This window comes from Alligator sinensis, unplaced genomic scaffold, assembly GCF_000455745.1.
Source record: "Alligator sinensis unplaced genomic scaffold, ASM45574v1 scaffold1264_1, whole genome shotgun sequence".
In the NCBI taxonomy this organism is placed as follows: domain Eukaryota; kingdom Metazoa; phylum Chordata; order Crocodylia; family Alligatoridae; genus Alligator; species Alligator sinensis.
Genome location: NW_005842770.1, coordinates 712,278 through 733,892, shown reverse-complemented (window position 1 = coordinate 733,892; position 21,615 = coordinate 712,278). Strand labels below are relative to the sequence as shown.

Below are 21,615 nucleotides of genomic sequence, written 5' to 3'. Positions count from 1 at the left end.
TCCTGGATTGCAAGCAGCAGCAGGAGCCACCTCCCCACCTCCCACCATGAGCTGTGGCTCCAGCCCAACTTGCCCCGCCTGGGCAGAGCCTGCCCCTACCTCCTCCCTCATCGTGGGGGGCGTTGATCTGCTCCCTCCACGCCCCTTCTCTCTCCCCTCCCCTTCCACCACACCGGACTTACCAGCTGAAGGCAGCTGTATCGGAAATCGGGTTGGTATCGGCCCCAAAAATCTCTTTTGGTGCACCCCTACTAGTATGCCTGTGGCATAATGTTTTTGTGTTCCTAACAAACATGGGCACTCTATCCAGACTTGGGTATCAAGCAGGTCTTAGACTGACTGTGATGCTGAAAGTATCTGCTATGTTTAAAGTGAGCACACATACTGGTTTGGTCAGGACAGTCCTGGATTCTGTAGGCCAGTGAAAATTGAAAGAAAAGTCCTGGAATTGCAGGGGTGCGGGGTGCAGTCCAATGGAGAGGCATAGGGGCATGGTGTGCCAGGCAGATGGGCAGGCAGGCACCACTGTTGCTGTGCAGAAGCAAGGTGGATGAACTGAAGTGGTGCCTGCCCAGCCCATCCCTCGTCTCCAGCTGCTGCTCAGGGAAGGTGGGCCAGGCACATTCAAGTGGCATGGTGCCTGCTCTAGTCCATCCACCGTCCTCCCACACAGCAGCAGTAGTGCTACCTGCCTGCCTGGTGCAGTATGCCATTCTGCCTACCTGCCAGACTGTGCTCTGTGCCCCTGCCTGCAGCAGCTCATTGACTTGGTGGGGCAGTGTCCCGGATTTCCTTAAAAATAATACGGTCATCCTAGCTATGTTCACATTCTGTTGATGCTGAAAACTGAAAACTTCCTGCAGAGATCCATTATCTGCAGCAGCAGTCTCTGTAATTCCACCTTTGCCAGATTTACTTGTGGCAGGCTCTGCTCCTGTTGTGTGTAAGGAAGTTTTCTTCCAAGTAAATCGAATAATAATGAAGCAGCACAAGAAATATGGTATGTAGAGAGATCGCATATTTTCTCACATATAACCTTCACCTTTTCCTGAAAAACTAGTGGAGGAAAATTGGATGCACATTATCCAGTGGCACTATTCATTAATGTGGCTCTGGGAGTCACAGAAATTACTATTGCCACTGCATCCTCCCTATCCCCCTCCCCCAAACTTCCAGTGCCAGATTGGGCTCTGCCACAAGGTAGTCAGGGTGGATAAAAACCAACTATTAAAAAAAAAGATTTTTTATTTAAATCAATTTTTTTTAATTTTAATCGTATTTTTTATTTTTTGTTAAGATGTTTCCTTAAAAGATAAACCTATATAAAGATAGTTTTAAGTTAAGATATGTTAGAACTTAAAGATATCATGGAATAGAAGTTACAAGTTCTAATTATACTATTTGAGACAATATATTCATAAGACCATTTTAGAAAAGTTTTATAAATAGGTCACAACAGACCATGGTCTATATTAGGGGCCCAATCTTATGGGGTTCCCAGAGGCTCCTCTATAGATTAGTAAAGATTAAATAAAACCACTCTCCCCAGTGAAACTCAGTGCTCCGTCTAGAAGATGGCATTAAGCATCTCTGTGATGCTTAGTTTCAGTTCTCAGACTGTGGATTTGTGTCTTCAGAGATAATATCCTTGTTAACAGCAGTATACAGAGATGAGAGATAACAGACCTGATTACCTACCCATCAGCCCTCTTGTCTCTCTGCAAATTAGGTGTATAGAGTCAAGCCCTCACCTCTCTTTAAAAGTGCAAGTTTCAAGAAGTTAAATGAATAGAGGACTGTTGGGGGTGGAGTAGTGGAGTAGATCTGGGCGAGGAGGAGGAGTCTGCAGATGCATGCAAGGAGGGAGGGGCAGTAGAATAAAAAGAGAACCTTTTGAGCAGACTCTTCCAGAAGTCTCGAGGGATAAGTTTCTGAGCATAGCCTCTCCATTGATTTGAGATCTAGTGAGGGAATGGTATGGTAGAAGGGAAAAGCTATTGTGGCAGCAGGCTTACCAGGCCGTAAGAGGGACCCTGTTCGGCAGTATTTTAATGGTTATATTAAACAACAAGAATGTAGTTTTGGTAGAAAACAGTGATTAAATCGAGGCTTCCTGACCAGTGATTTAAATCGATTTGATTTAAATCAAATCCACCCTGGCTCCAGCATACCAGATCAGTCCTCGGTGCTGGTAATCTTGATGGTACCTCACTGTGCTGTGTGGCCCCAGCACCAGGGTGCAGGACTGGTCTTGCCATGGCATGTGGCTCCCAACCTCTGCTCCTTCTCCTCCCCACCCCCACCTTCCAGTTCTGGTGTGCAGCCCCAGCTCCTGGTGTGCAGTATTCATGCCTCTGGTACTTATTCATACTGCATGGTAATTTTTTTTTCATTCCAAAAATACAGTGTATGTTACCATATTTATTGGAATCCAGGACAAGGGTTTTTTTCCTCCTATTTGATGGGGGGTAGGGGAGAGTTCCTTGTCTTGGTTTCAGGTACAAGTCAGCGAAGTGGGTGGTGCAGATGGCTGCCATGGTTCCAATTCTGTTGCTTACCTCTCTGGCTTTAGCCCCAACCTGGCCATGCAACAGTGATGGTGGACGCAGCAGCTCTGGAGCCTAGCCCAGAGTTACTGTGGCCACAGAATCTGCTGCATGGCCAAGCTGGGGTCAGAGCAACCATGTGCTCCATACTCCAGTTTGGACCTGGGCCGGAGCTGTACTTCAGGCGTGGGGGGCAGGCAGAGGAGCAGAGACTGTGAGGGGTGTGGGCAGCAAGGGGGATCAAGAGGTGGAGCAGGTGCCAGGAGGTGTAGGCATCATGGGGAGACAGGCACCAAGGTACAGGCATGGGGAGGGAGGGTTAAGTGGTGTGGGGGACAAGGCATGGGGCATCAAGGAGCAAGGGTCAAGCCACTAGACTGTCCCCTGCCACTGCTTGCCTGTGGGAAGGATGCATTTAAGATGACCCATATAGGTATGGAAAATAATAACAACTTCATCATTTTCCATATATAGAATCTAATTATGGGGAGGGGCTGTCTTAAATTCATAGGCAGCTTGTATTTGGGTAAATATGTTATATTTTGTGGTGTAGTGTATGTGAGAAAATATGGTAACTCCAAGCTTGGTAGCTTCTATGATGTTTTGTGCATTATAGACAATATCCTTTGTTTATTTGCTAGGAATTAATTAAAGATGGTGTGTAGTCTTATGCAGTCTTTGGTCTCACTATTTGTATTTGACAAATTCAGGGCATTTGGGGCTTCTTTAGATGTGTTTCTGCACCAATATGTCTTCAGTATATAAAATCAACCTTTCACAATATGCATATTGGGTGGGGGTTACATTGTTTATGATTAATATTGTTTGGTACTATCCATTCTTCTTTGTCTATCCAGTGTACAAGAATAAGAATGGGTCATGTTGTTTTCTGTCTGGTGACCTTCATGTACACACTTCTGATAATTTATTCCAATTTTTTGGAGCTGTTTGTTGGGGTGGGAGGGTAGGAATTTGCTAATAGTGTTGGGAATTCCAGGGTCCTTTTTAGTCATCTTTTAAGACAGTAACTGATCTATGAGAAGGATTGAAGAACTTTTAGATAGATCTTTGTGAGATTTAATTTCCTATGTTTTGCATATTTTGTACCTTCTCACAAAGACCTATGTTTTGCATATTTTGTAAGTGGTACAACTCTATGTATTTTGTACAGTTGTATTGCTTCTCAGCCTTTTGGCTCAGATCAAGTGTGTAGTTCCTAAGATTTTTTTAAAATATTTTGTTTTCATAGAATTAAGGCAAAAAGTAACTATTCTAATATTATAAAAGCCTTATTGTGTCTGTCCGTAATGCTTCATTCGCACTCTGGTTGCCTCGGAAGCCAATCGGAGTACTCTGGACAGGTAGAGACGCATGGTGGAGCGCTGCCATGACAGTGGGGACTGGGGCGGGGGCAGGGGGGCAAGACAGAGGGGGACAATGGGAACCGGAGCACTGCCATGACAGAGGGGACCCCTGCTCCTTGGAGGTGGTGGGGGCATGGGGTGCTAGCTGCGCAGCACTGGCCTCATCCTGCCCCATGCAGCGGAGCGCTGCCATAGCAGTGGGGACTAGGTCGGAGCTGGGGGGAAAGAAGGGGGAGCAGCCTCGGCCTCAGCCCAAAATGGTGTGGGGAGGGGGGAACAGCCCCGGCCCAAAGCAGCAGCAGGGAGTCGGAGAGTGGCTGCAGCCCTGGCCCGGGGAGGGCCAGATGCAGACCTCTAACCCCGCCCCCAATCAATTTGCTAATTTTAATATAATACTTTGTGACCTCTTGTATAAAACAGCTCATCGAATTTCACCCATTCATGTATCAAGCTCATAACTTTTAGCTGAACTACAGGGTGTGCGTTTTGAGAGAGACATTCAATTGTGGTTTTAAAGGATAGTGCTGGAGACTCCACCATATACCTAATATAAATTGTGCCACTGGCTTCACTGTTTTTAAAAAGGGTGCCTTATTTCTGGTGTGACTATATTATCTGTAGATTTTGATACTGAATCTTGTTTTGCCTTTGTTCCGTTTAAGAATCTACTACTGCTTTACCTATGGACAGAAGTAGGGCAGGGTGGCACCTTGGAGACTAACTGGTTCACAGAAGCATGACCTTTCATAGGCAACAGCCTACTTTGTTCATAGCCTCTGGTAAAATGTGCTGATATTGTTAAAACCTTATGCCTCTCTGAACCAGTTAGTCTCCAAGGCAGCGATTCTCAGCCATGGTGCTGTAGGGCCTTGGGGTGCTGAGATCCTTTTAAGGGTGTTGTGCAATATAAACACTGTTAGGTCTGCAAACACCTACATGAATCACAAGATAAACCAAGAGATTTCAAATAAGAATCTGGAGTGCCAAAAACACAATGACCTGTTGTAGTCTTTCTGAGTTCTTTGCACCAGTAAAATAGCTCTATCATTTTCCCTTTATCAAAAAGTGAGTAAAATTTAGTTTTTGAAATGGGGTACTGCTAAACTCTGGAGAAGTTATGGAGGGGTGCCTTGAACCTAAAAAGGTTGAGAACTACTGCTCTAATGTGCCCCTCTGCCCTATTTATGCCAGTCCCCTGTGTTCAGCTGTCTGACTTGTCTTTTAGCTTGCTGGCGGGCAGGGAGACAGGCATGAGTGACCAGGACTCTGTGCTGGGCACCCCTCACTATTAGTCGCACAGCGGGAATCAGAGGAGTTCTGGCATTGCAGGATGCACAATTTTGGGAGCTGGGAATAAAATTTCTCTGATCCGAGTTGTGAGGTTATATTAATGTTCACCTGGGGCCTAAGACAACATTTGCAATTATGGCAACTCCTCAGATTCCCTCAGCTTCTAAATTTTGTATCTCTAATACTTTTCTGGTACTGATGAACTATCAGACAGCATTCATAACCAAAATAACTCTAAGAACTAGTGAGAGAAGGGTTTTTTTGAGTTTCACCTGCCAGAAACTAGCTGCAGCATTTGAAATGGAAAGGTCTTCACCTTTATGGTATCTACTGGCTCTCTTCAGTGGTTGGTTTAAAAAAAAAAAGTAACATTTCACACCTTTGAAATGTAAGGAATCAATATATGAACCGAGTTTACCTGTTTTTAGTCACTACTATACTGCTGGTCCAGTTTCCCTGTTCTGTAATTTAAAAAAAAATCTCCTATATCCATAAGATTGGCTGTCTGTTTTTTAAGTTCCTTTTTTAGAGGAAATCCTATCACACAGTTCTTGTTGTGACAGACTCTCTTGTTTCCATACAATATTCTCCAGGATGGCATTTGCTTTTTTTTTTTTTTTTTTTAAGTATTTCTGTCTTGACTATGTATCCCTTGTTGGAGATGCATGGATAGAACTGCTTTCTAATGCTTTCTATATTAATAGAATACCTTGGGTATCACTTACAGAGACCTCTTTTTTTTTTTCATTTAATTCTGCTGAAAGCTGGAGCACTTGTGGCATTTCATTTATTTCAAAGTGTAGCTTGTGAAGTTTGTCCTTGCATGGACATGTCACTGTCACCTTATCCCACGGTTACTTTAATGTATCAATGGCAAATTTTAGTCTAGAGTTGCTGCTTTCTTACAAGTTGGAGGTTTTATCTTGTAAGTGTTGAAATGATCCTAAAATCTCATGTCATTGTTTCATCTGTGCACCTACATTTGCTTTGTTTTATATGTGCAAAACTGTTTCTTGTTTTTATTATACTCTAGTTCACTAGTGATGTTAACAAGCTAGTTTAAGAAGCTGTCTTTGTCATTTTTCACTTGATGCATTTTATAGAATTCATTCTTTCCCTTTCTACATATTTTTGTACAATAATTCCTTTTTTGGAAAGCAAGTCCATGTGGCAACACACACTGCATTTTTGGCTTTTTCCATGATTTGTCCCACAGTACATGTATTATTGTCTCTTTTTCAGGTAAATGCTTTGTTTCTTGGTTTAGGCATATCAGACAGCATTACAGAAATAGTGAAAGTTTTTGTGGCTGGTTTTTTATATATCCACTGCTGTAGCATATATTAAAAGCACGATTAAGGTCCAGCTCTGTTTGTTACGACATACCTGCTCTGGTTTCATCATCTTTTATTGACTAAAACTTGTCTACAAGTTTGCCTATAAGTGGGCCCAGTTAGAATGACATAGCATACTGTTCTCTGGCTTTGGTTTTGGTCATAAGGTTTGAAGGTATATCTCTTATAGTACTTGTTGAGCACAAAATATTTTTCTGACACATCAAAGATTTTAGTTGCATCTTTACTTACGCTGCTAGCTGTGAGTGCTGATGAATTAAGAAATACAAGTTTCCCTCACTTTATGCTGTACACGCATTCCTGGAAAACGGCACATAACTCAAATTAGTATAAAGGGAACCCACTTTACAGTGTAACAAATAGGGATATGTTCCAAGACTTCGACTGTACTGACCCCCAGATCCATTTCTATCACTTTTACAAGACAATTTTGGTACTCACCAACAGTAGACAGTACGCACAAGCAGAGGGTGGTGGTGAATGTTACCATAATAGGGATGGCAACTACAGAAACGTGTCACAGACAATGAGCGAGGAGCACAGATCCACACAGGAGACTATATTTTGGAGCGCATCACTCCCACAATACTTTGCATAAAGCAGCTGACTGCAGGCTTCCATCACACTGATCACATAAGAGTAAATTTACCTCACTTATAATGAATATTTGGTATGAAAAGGGTCATCGCATAAGAGTGAATTCGTACATACAGAACCCACATAAGTGAGGGAAACCTGTAGTTCTTGTTCACTGCAGGTGTGTCTACATGAGATGGTTTACTGCGTGATAGACTAATCTACTGTGCAGTAAAGCATCACCGTCTACATGTGTACACATTTACTGTGCAGTAAATTCATTTACTGAACAGTTAACAGTAAGCTAACTGCTCAGTAGATACTGTGCAGTAGTGCATGTGTAGACTTAGCAAATTTGCTCCTGGTCAGCCCTCAACACTAACGGGCCAGAGAGGATGGGAGCCAAGCAGTGCCGGGACTTGGGAGCTCTCTGCTTCGCTGCCCAGCCTGGGCTGCCCAGGAACTATCCCACTTCTGGGGCAGGTCCCAGCCAGCTATGCTGCCCAGGAACTATCCCACTTCTGGGGCAGGGCCCAGCCAGCTACAAGCTGCATAAGGATTTCCCTGCGCAGCCCAGAGCTGGCTGGGAGCTGCCCCAGATGTGGGCCCCTATATGGGGCTCCTGCTGTCACCTTCTTTCCCCCAGTCACCTCCACTGGTTCCCATGGTCTCCAGGCTCCCCATCTTTCCTCCAGCTTTTGCTTTCTGTGCCCATCTCAGAGGGTGAGGTGGTGCACCACACAGAGCTGAGGTTGGGCACATGATGCAGTGGGGGAATGGGGGTGTTAAAGTAGGAGGGAAGGAAGAAAGAAATTGAAATGAATTTGTGTAAAGTGTAAGGAGGGATTTTGGAGCTGGCAACCAATAAGCAGAGGGGAAAGGATGTCAGAATCACTACTACACCTTCTGCCATGCCCTTTGAAGTCACCCCTGCAAACAGCAGTCTCCTAGAATAGCTTAAATCTTAATTCTTTCTATAAGGAATCACTAATCAAATCTGTAGTAAATCAAAGCAAAACCCGTGAACCTATTGAACACATGCTAAAATTCTTTCATGTTGTTGTCCTTTGCCTGTGTGTTTGTATGGTAGAGGAAGTAAGTCTTGATGGCAGGCTTTGCTGTCTTCATTTGTCTGCAAATTATTTAGTGTAACTCAGAACTAATAAAGTATTTGGGCTTTATGTCTGAGTGATACTATGTTCCAGTGATCCAAGACTGGGGATCTCCATTTTTGCCAAGGGCATCGACTTCTTCAGATTATTTTTTAAATAAATGTTGAATGCAAAACCAGAAGATAGTGGTTTCTTTAGAGAGTCATGTCAGGACTTCAGCATTTGTGTAGAACTTCCTTCCATGGGTTTTTCTCACAACTCTTTCCAGGGGAGAATACCACAAAGTTTTCACCAAGATTTTTTCCATCGCAGAGTTACCACATAGTAGCTTTGCTTTATTTCTTGGGTGGCAAGCTTTTTAGAGAGGCAGTTGAAAAGGTGAAAGCTAAGCATTGTTTCTGTGAAAGGAAAGCAGGGTTTTTCCACAGGTCTGATGAATAAGAGAGATAATGTGGCATTTAAATGTCAGAAAATCTGCCTCTAACTCTTAATAACCTTAACCAATTCAGATTTCCTGCAGATCTGAATGTAAGGTGTGGCTCATGTATCTGGAGAGTGCTTCATGCTACAGTAGACAAAAAATAAAATTGGAAACTGGATCATTGCTAGAATGTGTCAGGTGAATGCTTTTCTCTGTGTCTGTTTAGCCCTACCTTCGTGCCTCATGTGCCTGCACTGATAGCACACCCTCTAGTGTGGCTTCCTGGGTTTGCATTCTTCACACAAAATTAATGATCTGATCATAAAGACATGCATTAGACATCTACCATTTTCAGCACTTGAAACTACTTTTTAACTTCAGCAAAAGTGAGATATCTGTGAATATTATCTCTAGGGCTGCATTTTGCAAAATGGATGAAATCTCCCACTTGGGAGGACAAAAAATGACTTATTTGGAAGAAATGTAAAAATCTCTAAATTATTCATTAGAAATTCAGCTTTAATTTAAAAAAATAGTCTTAACTTATAGTTGCAAAGAAATTGTCAAAAGTATAGAGTGAGTATAAGATGTTTACTTGAGCTTGCAAAGAGCCAGAAACAGGAGCTTTGTGGAATGAACTGCCACATTCATTTCAGTGAGTGATAACTCAGACATCAGTGATGATCCTCGAGATGTCTACATTGTAAAATGTTTCACTACTCATCAAAGTATGCGAGAAAGAAGAGAAGGCATTGTTAGAAAGATACACTCCAGCAATGCACAAAACTTGCAACAGGGGCATCACAGTTATATAAATTAAGATGGGTGGCGCTTGAACTACAGTGGGAAAACACAATTAACTTCAAAGCACAGTTGGTGTTCAGGTTAAAAAAAGTTTGGGAAACACTGATTTAGGAAAATAAATACAGGATAAAAAAGCACACTTCTTTAACAAAACAGTAAGCCAGTGAGAAAAATGATTGGTACTTTTACCATGTGTCAGAAGATGCTCTTTCCCTCAGGCCCTCCTGACTATCTAGTGTTGCAACAGACTCTTTTTTTTTTTCTTTAGAAGCTAAATAACCGGCTAGGCATATGTGTATAGCTAATATTATAAGATACCTGCTGTAAACAAGTACACAACTGTACAGAAGCATACAGAGAAATGTAAGTAAGTAGTAAAGAACATGTTATCACTAGTCTGTTGTTATGCTGATCATTAAAAGTTGGGCAGATACTTGATGCAATAAACACGGTTTAAATCTGGCCAAGACATACTTTTAAGCACTGTGAACAGTCTAATTGAAGACTGTTTGCTTTTGCATATCTAAATATTTCTCTAATTCTAATACTAGAAAATGAAACATGAGGTGTAGTGGTTGCTCACAATATTTATTCTGTCTCTACTAGGTGAGGAAAGGTATGCAAAATTCTGAATTTATACACATAATTGTGGGAAATAAATTCTCAGTTAATAAATTACATTCAGAAAGTCATTTACCTTCCATAAAATACTTCAAAATATCTGATAAGTATTTCTTTTTTCTTGACAGTCTGTGGTGGACGACTGGATTGAATCATATAAACAAGACAGGGACATAGCACTTCTGGATTTAATCAACTTCTTTATCCAGTGTTCAGGATGTCGAGGTACAGAACTTTGGAACAAGTGATATATGGTTCCCACTTAGGTTTATTTTATAACATATTTTAGTACAAATGCTGCTACACATTTGGGAGATATCAAGTTAACATTTTCCACATATGAATGGTTCATACAAAAGCTGTAGTATTTTTGTGCACTTTTTGGAATAATTCCAGTTAAAACATATATGTCAAGAGCCTGCCCTTTTCTCTTTCCTGTCCCCTTTTAATGAGTACAAATCCTCACAGAGATTGTTATGGCTCCACACGTCAGAAAAAGAGGATACAAGAGAGTTATCAGTTAAGGTAGGTATATATTTCTCTATTACTAATTTATTGTTTCTTTTTCCTTCCAAGCCTCTCTTCTCTCCTCTCCCCCCCACAAATCTCTCTTTTTCCTTCTTTTGACCAGAAGTAGTCAGTTCAGCTTTACTTTAACTTTTTCTTTTTTCCCCCCCTCCTTTTAGGAATGAAGTTTTGAAAACTGAAGAAAATAAAGTCTTCTTTAAGTTTTAGCTGTCTTCAGAGCAAAGAAGATACATTTGGTCATAGGTTACCAATCCTGTTTCTTTCCTGAATCCTCGTTCAAGATGGCAGGGTTTTCTGCCTCACTATGTCACTGTCTTCACTCCTATAAGCAAAATAACTTGTCCAGGCTCTTCCCTGCCAGTTTGTATTTTTTGTGGCCATTTTATAGATGGCTTTCTTCATCTGATTCTCTTCAAGGGAGAAAAAGGCACAGTTGTGTTTGCTTTACTCACCCATTAGTAGTTGGCATCAGGAAACCGTGTGTTATTCTTATCGGACTCTGGAGATCTGCAGGATTTCCACATCTCCATTCCCCTTTGCAGTTTGTCTTGGCAAATCTTTTGGTAGCTTGGAGGGAGGGAACTTTGGTTGCAGGCCATATGGTAAGATACTCTTTCTGTAATGTAGTTGTTATGGTTTAAGGTTCAAATCACTGCCTTGTGACTGAAGATTCACCGAAATGTTTTCCAAATGTGTTAGGCAGCTTGTTTTAAAAATGCTACTTTCTTGCTCAGGGATGCTCAATCCCCAGCCCATGGGGCAGATCTGGGCTGTGGCACAGTTATCTAGCCTGTGTGACTCGGCACAGGTCTGGAAATTTGGTGGTGGAGGAGAGGTGGCACCCCTCCCCTGCTGCCAAATTTCCAGACCCATGGGGGAGACCAGGTCTCTGCGTGCTGGATCAGGGGCAGCACTGGACCTCAAGGCCCAATTTTGGTATGGGGGGTTGGGAGGAGGTGGGCATGCAGGGTAGGGAGAGATTAATGCCAGGCCCCTGGGGCCCATTCCTGGGGGGTTGGGAGGAGGTGGGCATGCAGGGTAGGGAGAGATTAATGCCAGGCCCCTGGGGCCCAATCCTGCTGTATGGGCCTTGATCTGACTTGTGAACCAGCTATGTAACTCATCTGGACCAAGGGGCTAAAAGGTGGAGCACCACTGTTCTTGCTGCTTTATTCCCTCTCTCCTCCTCCTGGCTCCCCGCTTAACATTCCCTGGCAGAGGAAGCAGTGATTTTTTTTTAGAGACTCGAGGCTCCAGTGAGTGATACAGGCTAAGCAATACCAGTACAGGCAGTCCTCGACATACAGCGTTTCGAGTTACAACATTTTGCACTTACAAAGTTTATACATTGACAGCTGGTTTCAACTTTCTGATGTTAATTTCGACTTTACAACGCTTGATCTGATGTGGCGCCATGCCAGCGAACAAGTCGCTGCGTCACCCATCTCCCTGGAGAACATCTGTCCAAACTTCCTTGGACACTTTCTTTAAGAAAGCAGGCAAGACTCCAGAAAAACCTGTAGCCAAGACTCCTGAGAAGAATTCAGTCAAGAACCCTTCAAAAAGTCCAGCAAAGTCACCTCAAAGAACTCCTTCCAAATCAATATGATTGCTATTTACAATATAAATACATTAATGTAGCTATATTACTGGGTTATTTTTGGTGAAAACAGGGTATCAGGCCTTGGTTCAAGAACGAATCCCACATTTATAACATTGTTTCCTATGGGAAAATTGGTTCCGAGTTGCAACGTTTCAACTTAAAACGCTGTTTTCAGGAACCAATTGTGTTGTAAGTCCAAGGACTGCTTGTACATAGAGCTGGAACAGTCATCCTCCTGGAAAGGCTTTGTGTCATCACTGCCTGATAACCGCAGTGCTGCAGGTGCCTGACGTCAGTTTATTCCGTACAGAAACCTTGCTTCTCCCCATTTTACTTTTAAGATGGCTGCTGCTTCTCATTTTTCTCAGTACTTTTCTGTCTAGTACTCAAGAAGTCTATCAGATTCCGCCTAGCCTCCAATCTAGAGGTTTATTTAAGTGGTAGAAAAAGGGTCTCTAGCAGCAGTTAACACACTAAGGGGATGTTTGGCAAGCAGCCTTCTTTTCCACTAATATGCGTATTTTCTAAAAGGAGAAAGGGTGTTTTCTCCTTTTCCCTTTTTTTAATGTCTAATACTGCCTGTGATGGACTAGAAATCTTGTGTGAAAGAGTAGAATTGGCAGTTCGTAAACTCAAGGCGAAAGTCTTGCTCAGGCTTTAACTGCCTCCAGATTAGCAGCAAAGACGGCTTTTTGGAAACAGTACATCAATACTGCCATTTTCTCTAAGCCTCTTTGCAGATGGCAGAGATTGCTGCTCTTTCTTCCTACCATGAACATGACAGCCTTTCTAGGATCATACTGTATTTTCTTTTCCCCTACAAGACTTAACTAAATCTGAATATTCTGGTTTGTTTCTGTGTCTGGCAAAGATATTCTTGCATCCTCTCATCTTTTAATAACTCTTTAAGAAGTCAAATTGGTTGCTTTATGTATCTGCAGTCTGTTTTGCAGAGAATTGTAGTTTGCACTGGAATTATGACGTTTTAGGATTTTTCTGCTCTTCTTCCACACTGGATCTTAATATTTCTTCCCATTCATGGTTTACTTTGGGCCGCATAGATTTATGAACCTAATTTGGGGGGAGATTTCCTATGGTGACCCTACATCTGATGTGTCTTGCCTAATGCAGGGGTGTCCAAATACGATCCATGGGTCAGATTTGGTCCAAAGAGCCATGCCATCCAGGCCCATTGCTGCCCCTGGGCCAAGATGACCCACACGCCCCTGGAACAGCCCTTGTGCAGGCACTGGGACATGCTGCACACAGTTCCTGCTCTGGCCTTTCTGGGATCTTTGCTGCACATAATGCCTACCCTTGCTGGTCCAGGACCTCCACTGCCATGGGGCCAGATGAGCTTGACACTCCTAGTCTAATGATTATAGTTATCAATGACTCAGTCTTCTAATAGCTTTATTCCTTACCACTTCTGAAAGAACAAACAATAATGTAAGAATTTTTTTTAATTCCTTGAAGGCAGCTGTTACAGAGAATATGTAAATATTACTTTATTTTCCCATATAATTGATTTTTAAATTTTGAAAAGTGGTCATGTAAATCAGCCTGTTCCACTAACGGCCCAAATATCCTTTTAAGAATGTTGAGAATCTTTCCATATTTCCATGGGACTCTGTCACAACAATGTTTTCGTGTTTAAGTCCTCTGTACATTGGGTTTTGGTAAAAGTTCTAGCACCCATCCAGCAGCTGAAGTTTTAAAAATTAACTCCACGGCATACAAGGTCCACTGATTTATTGTTAATGGACATAAACTTGGTGCATTCAGTAGTTCAGCTGGCGTGTTGTGAAGTCAATCCATCATTCCAAGGTTCACTAACTGCTTCATGATATTAATTGATGATTGGCTAACTTACATCAAAACCTTTGCAAATAGCAATTTGTATCTCTTAATGGTGGGTAACTGATAACTTTTCAAATAATGGAAAAAAATGTATCATTCCATTTTTTTGTGGATTAATATTTTGAGTCTGATTATTGAATAAATAGTAACCAGTTTTCCAAGTATCTGTTTGTCCTCTATTTACTTTGCTGGAAACCATGTTTTATCAACTAATTCAGCTATAACTTCAATTTTTTTTTAATTGATATAAAGTAGTGTCTGCTAGCAGATAAAAGATTCTTTTTTCTTTTGAGTGGATGTTTTTGCTAGGAAATACAAGAAAAATTATATTGATTGTTGGTGATAAATGACTAACACTTTATCAGTAATTGGATTACATCCAATATATATACATACAATCACCTCTTTTTCTAATTTCTCTAACAATTTCCTCCCCTCTGTCTGTATATCTTCTATAAAAAATTAAGTGGGTAAAGCATCCAGTAGTAACTCAAAAAAATTAAAGTAATTGCTTCTATTTAATCTAAGTATCCTATACTAAAGAGCTTTTCTAGAAAAATCAGGAATATAGTCCTGAACGGGAGTATTACCGTTTGAAAGTGGGCCAATTAAAATAGGCTTTGGTTTCTTAAAAAAACCCAAAAAAATGAAAAGTAGGAAAATTTTCTTAGTAAACACCTGGTCAGATCTGTTTCCTGCAGCGTTCTGAATATTGAAGGTAGTATTAGCATGTGTTGTAGCTATGATGGTCCAGGAAAAATGCAAGAGGCAAGGATTTTGGGGGCTAATAGCTTCTATTGAACTAACTCTGTAATTGGGATAAAGTTAGGCAGGGTTTCAAATGCAAAGCATTCTTCAGTAACCTGAAGAATGCTTTGCATTTAAAAAATTCTTGCATTTGAATATTTAAAGCACTCTGGTTGATATAATCCCCATCTTCCAGGACCTGTTTTAAGATTTTATGTTGAGAACTTTTGAATTTAGATGAAGACAATTAAAAAATAAATTTAAAAAATTGTGTGTGGTACTGAAAAAGTCTCTTTAAATTCTGTGCCTTGATCTTCAGCAATGAAGATAAAGGGCATATTACAGGCAGAATGTAGACAAATCGCATCTAGGATTTTTCCAGTTTCAAGAGATACTGTCACTTTTCCGTTAACACTCCTGCTTCACTCAGAGCAGTGTACAGAAAGGTAACATCTATGAAACTGTCCTGCAGGCTCTCACTTAGTGAAGGCCACAGGACAAAAGTCAAACATCCCTTTAGCTCTCCTGAAAAAGGTTGGAGGAAACCTAGGAGCGAGAGCATCCGTAAATTTTCCCTAAAGCAGAAACAAAATTAGTGGCGGAGGCAGTCTCTTGAGCGGAGACAAACCAGCACACCCAACTCATTAAAAGGGGAGAAAAACTTGTTTGTAAGGAAGAAGTTCTCTCCAAGCACTCCAAAAGGATCTTAGGGAGGATCTTAAGGATCTCAAGGAGGTTTTTCAAAAACAGCTAAAGTTTTTTAGGTCCCTCCGCATTCATGCCTCCGCTCCTTTGAGGAATGATGGCATCCGGCCCTTGGTGTTCCATTTACCAAAGTTGATTGATATTTTTTCTTTGTAAGATTTTTTTTGTTGCCACCAGTGACCTCTTTTAGGCTTTTCTGTTTAATATAGTTGATTTGTGCCTCAGCATTCCAAAAGCATATTTTTTTTGATGGAGGTCATTTCCAGGGAGGAGATAGAGGTGGGAGAAAGTAGCTTTCTTCCATTTCATGACAAGGTTTTTGTCATAGTGCTGCTAGCAGTATGGAGGAAACCTTAGCAGGTTGTGGTTCGCAGAAGAAATGTGTTTAGATGAAAAAAACCTTTCAGGGAGCAAGCTTATTTTTTCATTCTATCCAAGGAAGAGCTTCTGGCATCCTTTTATCTATTCTCCCAATGGATCAAATGTTATATCCAGGAAACTTACAAAGATACAGAGGTTCTCTGTCCATGGAGCCTAAGAAACCACTTCAGTAGAACTGTGGCTGCCTCATGGAAAGGGAGATGAAGCATCAGTGGACAACTGTTGCAAGCATCCTCTGAACTTTTTTTCCAGTGCACATGCTAGTATATGTAGCCTTTGTCCATAGGTATGTAGAACAAGGCTTTGGTTAGGACCCCCCTCTTGGTGGGTGGGTGGGTGTGTGTGTGTGTGTGTGTGTGTGTGTGTGTGTGTGTGTGTGTGTTAAGGGGTCAGAGATGTAGGTTGTAGTTGTGTTGGTCTAAGGACATAGGCAGACAAGGTTCTTTGGGTGAATCTGATATCTTTTATTAGACCAACTTAAATAGTTGGAAAAAGAAATTTCAAACTATTTAAGTTGGTCCAAAGATATCAGATTCACCCAAAGAACCTTGTCTCCTTAACGGGTCAGAGGTTTTCATTCCCTTCTCCTTACTTTCTCCCGCCTCTATCTCCACCACAGAAAGCAAATGAACCAGCAAACAAGAATGAAATTTACCTTCTAGCTTTCAAAATATTTTAAATGCTTTTTTTATAATCACAATATTTAATAAATATTTTATTTTCCCATTTAGTACCGTTTCTGCAAAGAAACAAGTGGTAGATGCTGAGTTTACTGCAGGTTAATTGTTTGGCTTGGGAAGTTTCTATATTGTGGAGGAAATAGGGGAACTGAGATTTGTACCTGTCTTGTTCAGCAGCTCCTTTGTTTCCTTGCTGCTTGTTGAATGGAGTAATATCACTCTGTCTGAATTTGTACTGTCCAGGAGGGGAGGAGGATAATGTGACAAATATAATTTCTTGTAAGCCAGCTTTTTTACGTGTTACTCAAAACTGTTGTTCAAAGATCCTGCCAAGTATGTAATACATTTTCACTCAAATTACATGTGCAAAATATCCATTATGCAAGACATTTGCTTCAGACATTAAATTTAGTATTTTGAACAAATAAGAAATGTATGATCTATTGAATTCAAGTTTGTGTATATAATGCACATAAATTATGATTTGGTTTGCCTTCAAATCTGCGTTTCATTTTGTATGTATAGGGAAGGAGAGTTGAAAACGAAATAGGCACTTCTCTGCTTAGGTATATGTGCTGAAAATCACAATAATAACAATTTCAAAGGTTTATTATAGTATTTACATTCTTACAATGGAAAAATGTAATTACTTTTCAATGCCTTTTTGAGATAGGTAAATAAATCTTATGCCTATTTAAATATGCAAATATTTCATGTGAATGAAAAATACTGATTTTTTCATAGATAGCTAGGGGCTGGAAGGGACCTTGCAGATCATTGGGTCCAGCCCCTCAGCTCTAGGCAGGATGACAATTGAGGTGACTGTCTAGTCTTCTCTTGAAAACCTCCAGGGTAGGTGACTGCACCACCTCTGGAGGGAGTTTGTTCCACAGTCTGGACACCCTGACTGAAGGAGTTTTTCATGGTATTAAGCCTGAAGTGGCCTTCCAGTAGTTTATATCCATTGGTACTGGTCTTCCCCAGGGGTGCCCTATGTCGAGAATCAGAGCAGCCGCCGGCAGCTGCGTCCTGACTCTCACTGGAGGGTTTAAATTTTTACTTGACAGGTGGGTAATTAATGGATGGAGTGAAATTAACCAGGCACAGACGCGTGTTGGTTGCAGGAGATTGTTTACTTACGTCGCCCAGATAGTGACGTGGGACGCAGGCTGAGCCTTTGTTCCATTACAGTTGCTTCGGTTACAGTCGAGCGTATGAGGTCGGGTTACAGTTAAGCGATGACGAACGAGGCCGGAACGAGCTATCGTGCCTGCAGGGCTTTACTACGTCAAGATTAACGGTGACGGGGAGTCATTAGTGGTTGATCAGTCCACTAAGTCACTCTGGTGTTGGGCTCAGGTTTCTCCTCAGAGATTTCCCCAGAGTTCTCCGACTTGGGCGGAAGCTGCTAAACTATTTATAGACAGAGGTATCTAACGGAGGTATCCAATGATGAACTGCTAAGTGGAATCTTTAATTTTTTGGCAAAGCAGCAGTTCTTTGTGTTATCAGGTTACAAGGTAGTGGGTCAGGTTTCCTGCCTGTTACGCATGAGGTTACGTGTGAGGGGCCTAAGCTTGTTTCTTGACCAATTATATACAGTTTTCACTCGGATTTTATTTCAGCTGACCAATTACTTATAGTCTTCCCTCCGGGTTTTGTTTCAGGAGTTTCTGGCAAGGATTTCTTTTAACCCTTAGTTGACTACTGTGTGCAAAATGAGGATGGTCTGAATGGTATCTCTTGCTAGTGGCATGGGCACTGTTTAATTGGGTTGTGACACCCTAGTGAACAGTTGTTCACCAAGCTCCTGATGCACTCCTCTGATATAGCGGTAATGATGACTTGATGTCCAACAATGGATAAAGCCAGGCTTAAATTCAGAATTTCCCAACTTCCAGACTTACCTTGTAGTCATTGCTACACAGTGCTCATCTTGAAGTTTAATGTCAGCAAAGTTCAGATAGGTAGTGAGATACACGTTTTTAAGACTGTGAGAAATGTGGAACATGGTAAGTAGGAAGTAGCAAATTCTATGTGTCAGTCCTGAAGTCAGGATAGAGCAGGTTATTTTTTGTCAGAATGCTTTATTAAAAAATAAAATTGTTATAAGAAACATTCTTTTTTTATTACATTTTGTGATCATAAATTTCAAAAATACTTTTGCTTAATTTTGAATAGAAATATTTGCTTTGGTTTTCAAGGACTGCAAAAAAAAATGTTGGTTCTAACTTATTCCTTTATTGCCATGAAACATCATCCATGTTACACCTCTCTTTGTCCTCCCCCCTCCTTTTTCTCCTTTTTCCATTCTGTTACTTCAAAAATTCTTAAATATATGAAAATTTATAGGGGCAAAATTGCACAGCTTTTCTTTCTTTTTTCTTCTTTCAATTTTGCCTGTTTGTTTGAAGAAAAATGGAAATTTTGAAAAACTAGATGATGAACCAAAATTGTATTAAAAAGAACTAAAATGAAAATAGTTTCTTATTTTAAAAATTCTGCAGTAATTAAACAAAATTTGAGTGTTTTTCATTCTGAATCATGCCCAGGAAATAGTTCGTTTTCCCCTAACTACGTCTAAATCAAGATAACTGGCTTTCTAAAAATGCCCTTTACTTCTACCACAAGATGTTGGACTAGATGGAGAAATCACTAGGTGGAATCCTTAATGTCAGTTACACAGGAGGCCAGAGTATATGATCAACCATCTTAAAATCTTGGGGAGAAATGCTTATCTTATAGAAGTCCATAGTAAAACCACTGTTGAGTTAAAGCTACAATTTCTCCCATTTATAACAGGAGTCTCAGTAATCCTAGCCCCTGAAGATTTCTCTAAGTGTTAAGGGATCTGAAATGGTTAATATCCATACCATTTTAATGGGCCAAATATTCACCTGGTATGAATTGGTAGCCATATTCTGTGTTTAATTTTTTTTTAATTCTTGTTTGAATATTATTAAGTTAAAATGTGTCATTTTATTAAGTCATTAAAACTTTTACAGTTCTTAGCAATAAATATCAGACATATTCTGTGAAGGGGTGCCAAAATATGTTTTGAATCGTGATCTGATTGTTGGTTCTGTCAGGGTATTCAGTCTACAACAGACTTCCCACTGATCGAAAAACACACACTGCTTGAAGATTGGAAGTAAAGTCTGATCCTTAATGTACTAATTATTAAAAACTCAGTGGTTAGTAAAGCTGCCAGTTGGTATCAGTCACTGGGGGGAAAATTGCATAAAAGCTATTTAGTACCCCTGCTTATTTTTGTTTTGGATTTGTTAGATTAAGTGTGTATCAGTTTTGGAGACTGTTTATTAGGCACATAGCTTCACGGTTAAATTATTTTAAAATCAAGCTCGTACCAAAGCATTATCATTAACCTCAAGTGCCAATCCCCCATTGAAAAGAAAGTAAACGAGAGCTGTTTCAGGTTTGTTGACTAAGTATACATTTATATCAGCTAAAGTTGTTTCAGATTTGGAAGTCTGTTCATCTATATTTGGAAACGGGTAAATACCTTAAGAAGCTGGGAGGTGGATTGGATTTAAGGGCATTTATACACATACCTTTTCATCCTGCAATATGCAGGAGATCCGGCAATTAACCAAGTTTGCTCCACATGTGAGCTGATGCACACTGTGCTGCGGCGCATGCAGTTGTATAAGTGACGAAATGCACATCACTGCTGAGAAAATGGAGGTGGTGCACTCCAATGTGTTTTAGTTCAAAAGCATGCTGCAGCCATTTTCTCAGCGCTGACATGCATTTTGCTACTCATACAACTGCAGGCGCCGCAGCACCGGGCACTTTTAAAAGCACCCGGTGCTGTGACGCAAGCACGTATACAAATGTCCTTAGATACCACTGCTCTAGGAATGTCCCTTACCCTGCTTTTAGGTAGTCTTATTGCTTGTCCTAATCTTCAGGCATCTTTAATATAATTGTTGGTATCTTCTTCAGGGTGCAGCACAAATCAGTGCTGTTAGGTGTGCAAATGTCTACATATGATTCACAAGATGAACTCAGAAGTTTCAAATAGGAATCCCTGATGTCAAAAACATTTATGAAATGTTGTAGTCTTTCTGAATTCTTTGTGACCAGAATTGCTTTATTATTTTTCTGTAGTCAAAAAAAGATTAAAGATTAAAAGCTAAGAGCTGGCATTTTCCAAGGAGTGTCTTGAGTATAAGAATGTTGAGACCCACTGACATGGAAGATAAAACCAGCTGCTTCCAGGAAACCAAAAAAAACCCCTAAGATAAGTAATCAGTACGTGATCACACCCAAATAAGCACCCCATCAATATCTTACTATCCCAGAGGTCAGCATGCAGCCTGCAGAGCCAGGGGACTTTGGCAGATTTCCTTGGCAAAAGAGGAGAGGGCCTTTGCCTGTACTGCAGCTGGGCAGTGGAGGAGACGCATAAGTGGCCAGGTCTTGTCTCAGACTGGAGCTGGGTCATTATGGCCTGTTGCTAGAAAATGTTGCTAACTGCTTATACTCTAACCACAAGTACTAGTTCTCATTACTTTCCAACTGGTTCTAACACTTTGATAAAAAAATAGTCTTTGTTGAAGTGCAGCAGAGTCATGGTATTTCAGACCAAGAATAGGCGGTGAATTCCAGAAGTGATGACCCCTCAACAGAAAACACCCAGCTGGTAGTTCTCTGTCTTGCGCTACAGAGACCATAGGTTTACTTTACTTGTGAAGTTATGATGAGCAGCAGAGTGCATTGCAGTAATATGCTGTTGAATGTGAGAAAGGCCATGGATTTTGTAAAATGATCTGCATCTTAAATGTAACAGTTGGAATCTATGGATAAAACAAGATGTACCAAAAATATTTCTGGCATACTGTTCCTATATGATCAGCCAGCAGTACCTGGGTGGTATCGAGTTTGGAAACAGTTATTAAAAGATGGGTATATATCCTCAATTAAAGAGGCGCATAAAGTCCTTCATGCAGACTCTGTATGTATGCACCAGCATGATGGCATCACCACAGTTTCCTGCTG

The 21,615-nt window shown here is 40.9% G+C and overlaps 1 protein-coding gene across 8 annotated transcripts in view; it reads left to right on the top strand.

Annotated features, from left to right (window-relative positions):
- STAG1 (stromal antigen 1) overlaps positions 1–21,615 on the top strand; it is a 251,543-nt gene that overhangs the window by 18,828 nt on the left and 211,100 nt on the right. For all 8 annotated transcript variants that reach the window (XR_003096470.1, XM_025216836.1, XM_025216838.1 and 5 more), the window contains one exon: positions 10,218–10,314. Coding sequence is in view for 7 of the 8 variants with exons in the window: in XM_025216836.1 (XP_025072621.1) it covers positions 10,218–10,314 (97 nt within the window). In the remaining variant the exon portion in view is untranslated. The remainder of the gene's footprint in view (positions 1–10,217; positions 10,315–21,615) is intronic.